At 46.7% G+C, this 6,068-nt stretch overlaps 1 protein-coding gene across 1 annotated transcript; it reads left to right on the plus strand.

Annotated features, from left to right (window-relative positions):
* Window positions 1-797: 797 nt before the first annotated feature.
* On the plus strand, window positions 798-5,287 carry GIMAP6 (GTPase, IMAP family member 6). Its single transcript, XM_058681457.1, has 3 exons — window positions 798-990; window positions 2,977-3,061; window positions 4,182-5,287. The coding sequence occupies exons 1-3, from the start codon at window positions 850-852 to the stop codon at window positions 4,802-4,804; spliced, it is 849 nt and encodes a 282-aa protein (XP_058537440.1). The 5' UTR covers window positions 798-849; the 3' UTR covers window positions 4,805-5,287.
* Window positions 5,288-6,068: the final 781 nt, after the last annotated feature.

Here is a 6,068-nt window from a genome sequence, read left to right on the forward strand (position 1 = left end):
TAGTTCCTTTCTCTCCTTTTCCCCTTAAATTCTGTATTTTACTCTCACTACTACTTTGCTTTTCCCATCCCAGTTTCCTCTCTCTCTCTCTCTTTCTAACGATTTATTTTATTTTTATTGGAAAGTCAGATAGATATACAGAGAGGTGGAGAGACAGAGAGGAATGTCTTCTATCTGCTGACTCACTCCCCAAGTGACCACAATAGCCGGAGCTGAACCGATCCAAGCCAGGAGCCAGGAGCCTCCTCAAGTTCTCCCAGGCGGATACAGGGTCCCAGGACTTTGGTCCATCCTTGACTGCTTTCCCAAGTCACAAGCAGGGAGCTGGATGGGAAGCAGGGCTGCTGGGTTTAAAATCAGTACCCATATGGGATCCCAGTTCATGCAAGGCAAGGACTTTAGCTGCTAGGCTACTATGCCAAGCCCGATTTTCTCTTTCTTTCCTTTCATTTTTCTCATAATGCCTGCTGACTGTTTTGATCCCAGTTCTTTACCCTACTACATCAAGGAATCTGAATTGCCCCAAGGTACTGGAACACCTTTCCTCGGTATCCAGAATGGATGGATCCTGAAAGTCACAGAATAAAGCAGAGGCACTAGCTCTTCCCGACAGGCCATTGGGATCCTGATGCTTTTCAAGTCTCTGAGTCTAGTTACCCTGGATCAAAATAAACAGGAAACCAAGACTAGTACCTTCCGTTTTCTATTTCTGAGGCTGCGCAGTGCAACTTGCATGTTCCTGCCCACTTCCTGCTTGTCTAACCTCCCACAAATGTCGCTTGTTTCAGGGCATTTCTCCAGCCAGGCTCTTAGAACGTATTTTGCTGAAAACCACACGCTAACATAGGAATGTTCTCCATGTATTCATACATCTTGGATACGTTCCTTCGGCCCCTGTGTTCACTGCTCCAACAGGGTGATCAAATGTCAGCCACAAAGGGGGAACTGGAGACATCACAGGATTGTGTGGCCAAGGGAAGTGGCCAGCTGGTAAGTCTGAATGTGTGTGTGTGTGCTTATGTGCTTCCGTGGAAATATGTGTGTGTGTGTGTGTGTAGGGGTGTACTTGTTTCTGTTTGTGTTTATGTGTTGTATTTTTATGAGTGTATATGAATTGTGTGTGATTGTGTTTACATATTCATGTGTTCATGGTATGTGTGTTGAGGGCTACTTATGGATACGTGTGTGCTGTGCATGTATATTTGTGTGCCCTTTGCACTCTGTGATGAACTCACTGTATAATGTTCGGTAAGTCATGTCTCAAGTTTTTCTTTCTTCCTGAGCAACATCTCAAAGGTTATGTCTCGGCTTCGGTGTTATAGACAAGCAAACGTTCAAAGCTGATTCCCATGTGAAGCACTGTTCAGGGTGGGGTCTAGGTGAGGCAGCAGGTGCAGAGGGTGCAAACTGCTTCTCGGGATCACACCAGGTCCCGCAGAGCAATCTCTCAATTTTGCTCCCAGGTGCTTCTTTCCACTCAGCATGGTCCTGCCTAACCATTGTTTTCTGTTAAATTGCCCACTCCCTCTAAAGGACAAATGATACTGCATTGATGAAGGGCAGTATCAGCGTCCACCACGGGTTGAAGAAAGCCAGAAACAAAGATTGAACGATCTGCAATTTAGAGGGTACAGCCTACAGCCTTAGGAGGAAAGGGCCTCCCTGTTCACTAAAGCCCTTTGGCTAGATTAAACACAGTGTTCTTTCCAGAAAATGGTTAACCAAGTCTGAGGGAGGCTGTCCACCTGCGCGGGTTCTTCTCTTTTCCTGGAGAGTCACCAAACTTTCCTGGACTAGCTCCACCCTTAGCTTGGCATTTCATAGAAGATTTCACTGAACAAAGATGACAATCATAAAGCCGCAAACCCAATGATCTGCCTTCGGTTGGCTCCTTGGACCTGAGGAGGAAGACAGAAATGATTTTTCTGGTGAATAGAATAGAATACACACCGAGCAGCGTTGTGGACATGAGCAAACCATGTTCACTGAGATTCACTGCAGTTAGGATCCCCCAGGCCCTGGGACCTTTGTCTGAGTTTATTTCATCTGGTTATGCATATTTCCCACACATTCTGAGGGAACTGCTATGAGCCAGGAAGTGTCCTCTGCAGTCTCACAGTGCAAACCAAGCAGCTGCAATGTTGTGGGCTCTGGAAGAAAGAGGTGGTGGTGTCAGCCCATGGAGCAAAGACACATTGATCTGTCACCAGAAGGGTGATGAGAACACCTGATTAGGGATGTTACAGTCCTATTTTCAGAGGGCTTGGAGGTGCTAAACAAAACTGTTGTGAAATGTGTTTTGGTCCTATAGGAGACGAGAGCATCATGGGTATCCAGCTCATGTTCAGTGTTCACAGTGAAGGGAGGCTAAGGGCCAGGCAGGTTGACTGTTATAATCAGAGCCCATGTCTCCACTGAGCTTTGAGGTTTTCTTCATTGGGAGAGTTCCACAGCTCTTTTCTTTGGTACAGTGGCAGCATCCAACCCCCCAACTCTCAAGTCTCTGCAATTTTCTCGAACTCTAAGCCTTCTCCAAAGTTCAAGCCTGAGCCATTAGTTTCTATCCCCAAACTACCCAGCCTGCCTCTCCTCAGCACCTTCCTGCCTGTTCATGCTAGGTCTTTTCAGCCATTCGGACCTTCCAGCCACTTGGAACACACGGGATCAAACACACAGGATCATGGGTGCACCTGACTTTGTGTCTCTGCCCACAGTAGATACAGACCTGGTGTCTACTCAAGTTCCAACCATTCCTGAGGTTGCAGACCATTGCATCTTTCTCCATGGACTCTCTTAAATTTACAGTGGAAAGACAACAGGGTGTGTGTGGAGAAGAAATAGAAGAGCTGGCCCCTCTAATCACTCACTCATTCCTCATTCCTAAGACAACTTAAACAAATTGTATCTAGCAAGAGAAAGATGAAAGGCAAGTACTTCTTAAATTCAGGATATTAGTAAGCCTTATTATTTCTCTAGGTGGAGAAAAAAGAATTTGAAGAGGTTTCTCAGGAGGATCTGCCAGATGAGCCGTGCCAAGATCCCACACAGAAGTTGTCAAAAGGTAAACTACTTTCTTAGCAAGAGTGAGTTTGGGACAGGTGCACAGAGACGGTGTGAGAAAAGTTGTTGTTGAGATCAAAGCTGGAAGCTTACAGTGTTTGATTATGGAGTGACAGCTCTTGGGGTCATAAAGATGGAAAACACCATGTGAATAAGCAGAATGTACTCGCTAGCCAAAAGCTTGGGGCTAGGCTCAGCCTGCTAAGGAGTAGGTGCTTAACTTTAAAGGTATCCACTTCGCCATATAACCTAGGGGGACAGAATTTAGGAATGTTGGAAACTCGTCCATTTTCCTGGTCGGAACAAAACACTTGTGATTCACCAAGTATTTGAACAAAACTGGTTACTTTTAAAATTTTATGAACATAAATGACCCGAGCCATTGAGAAAAAAAAAAAAAACCATGCTAATATACCCCATAGGAAAATCACCAGTGCAATACTCACACCTACTTTACTTTGTCTTATGGCAATCATGTGTAGATATCATGTTAAATATGCTGACTGAGCTCAAGAGACAGATTTACTGCTTAGGTACAGTGGTGTTTCCAGACTGCTCTGATGGGAATGGCTGCCTGTCCCCAACTAGCCAGGCAGCAAAGACTGTCTCACTGTCCACACTGCCCAGAAACTCTGCATTCACTCAAATTCTTTGCCAGCCACCTTGGAAAGCTGTAGAGAGCCGATCCCTCTCGTTTAGATTCACTCCAGTGGATTAGCAAGCCAGGCGGCATGCAAATTCTATCATCTGAGACATGTCAAAAGCTTAGGGACCAGATGCATATTGTCACTGTCTTGTGTACTCCAGGTCTGATCACCTGTGGGGCTAGGAGAAGGGAATTCTCATCCTGCCCTGTATCCCAGGTTTCTCAGTGTTTGGTTGTCATCTTCACGTCACCGCTGGGTGAGTGTGAGTTCCCTGTCTCCAAGGTCCTACACCAACAGTCAGAGCCTGGTGCAGGTATCAGGGACAGATGTTTATCTGGTCTCTCCTACCCCTTATCCTGAGGCAATCTTCCTCTGAGGAAATAAACTGTTCCTGGGGAACATGACTTCTGATGTCATAATTTGGGTGGGTAGTGTCTAACCCCAGTTCTCTCTGCTTTCTTTCGATGCTTCTAGGTCCAAGGAAGGAAGAACAGACCCCCAAAAGACTGAGGCTTATTCTGGTGGGAAAAACAGGAAGTGGGAAAAGTGCAACAGGAAACAGCATCCTTGGCAAGGAAGTATTTGAATCTAAAATCAGCGCAGAACCAGTGACCAAGACCTTCCAGAGAGGCACCCGCGAGTGGGCTGGGCAGGAACTTGAGGTGATTGACACCCCTGACATTTTGTCCTCTCTGTTTCAATCTGATGTAGCAGATCAGCAGATCTGCCCAGCCATCACCTTCTCCTCACCAGGGCCTCACGCTGTGCTCCTGGTGACTCAGCTGGGCCAGTTCACAGAATATGACACGCAGGCAGTCAGGCGCCTCCAAGAGATCTTTGGAGTGGGTATCTTGGCACACACTATCCTAGTGTTCACCCGGAAGGAAGACTTGGCTGATGGCTCCTTGGATGAATACTTGCGTAAGACTGACAACCAGGACCTTTACAAACTGGATGTGCTGTGCTCCCGGCGCCACTGTGGTTTCAGCAACAGGTGGGAGAGGGTTGAGCAGGAGGCCCAGCTGCAGGAGCTCATGAAGCAAGTCAAAGGAATCCTGTGGGAAACAGAAGGCCACCATTATAGCAACAAAGCTTAGCAATACTCCCAGAAGCACTTGGTGCTCAAACAAGTGCAGCAAATTGAAATGACCCAGCAGCAAGGCTCTGAGAAAGTACTGGTCAAACAATCCTCCCTGGAAGGGCTTTCCCAAATCCAAAAGGAGTCTGAGAAAACTCACAAGTACCTCCTGAGGAAGGTGTCCTTTTGAACCCTTCCTGGGTAGGAGCAAGGTCCTTCCTCAGCCCTTGCATCCCTGTAGCCAGCCATTTCCAGACCTCGCCATCCCACATGGCACATAGATCAGTCCCCAGGTCAGAAAGTCTAGTATCCTGAGAAATGTGATGTCCTTTGTCTGGAATCCCCAGCTTCTATCCCAGGACCTCCAGTCCTGCTTCCAGAACACTCAGGCCCTTCCTCTGCACCCCAACGCTTGCTGACCTCATGTGGAACCTTTCATCCCACTGGCACTGCTTTCGTTGGGGCACTTTTCTGTACCTTGATAGAGCCAAGGCTTCTTGAGGGTTGACCTACATGGTATCCTTCATGTCTCCCAAGTTGTGATCACTCAGTGTGAATGCAGCAACTTGGGGAGACAACTTCACACCTCTTGGGCTGTGTCTTTTCCCATTAAGGTAGCCGGCACAATGACTGTCAAGATGTCTGTTGTTTGATGCACAGACATTCTGTGGTTCTGAGATGTGAGTAGGGAGGGATACTTGGAACAAGGAAGGAGATGGAATGGGGCAACCTGCTCTTTTCACCTTAAATCTCAACAAACATGTTTCTTAGAAGCTTTCTATGAGGACAGTGAGTAAAATATGGAGTCAGGTATCTAACTAGCCAGGATCTGGTCAAAAAGGGGGATCTTAATCCTGGCTATGGAGCATGGAGTGTGCTTGAGGTGAAGGAAGCTACCACCCCTTCCCCAAAAGGTGAACTTGAATGATGGAGGATCCACATCTGTTATGTTTCCCCTCTCCGTGGATTCTCATGGCCCTCTCAGATCTTCCTCATGGTGTTGGAAAAAAAAGGCTGTTTTTAATCTGCCTTGTCTTAGCCATATTTCATCCCTTCGTCCTTTATCATGGGAAGATGGTGGATAGCTGTGTGTAATGGTTATTTAGTGGGGTGAATAGGGAGCAGGGAAATGTTTTTTTTTTTCTCTTTTTAAATTAAAGTTATTCATTAATTACATTGTGTTGTAATTTCATAGGAACTGGGGTTCTCCCCACACTTCCCCACACCCTCCCTCCATGGTGGGTTCCTCCACCTTGATGCGTAGCCATAGTTCAAGTTCAGTT

The sequence above is a fragment of the Ochotona princeps genome, chromosome 25 (genome assembly GCF_030435755.1).
Source record: "Ochotona princeps isolate mOchPri1 chromosome 25, mOchPri1.hap1, whole genome shotgun sequence".
NCBI classification, from domain to species: domain Eukaryota; kingdom Metazoa; phylum Chordata; class Mammalia; order Lagomorpha; family Ochotonidae; genus Ochotona; species Ochotona princeps.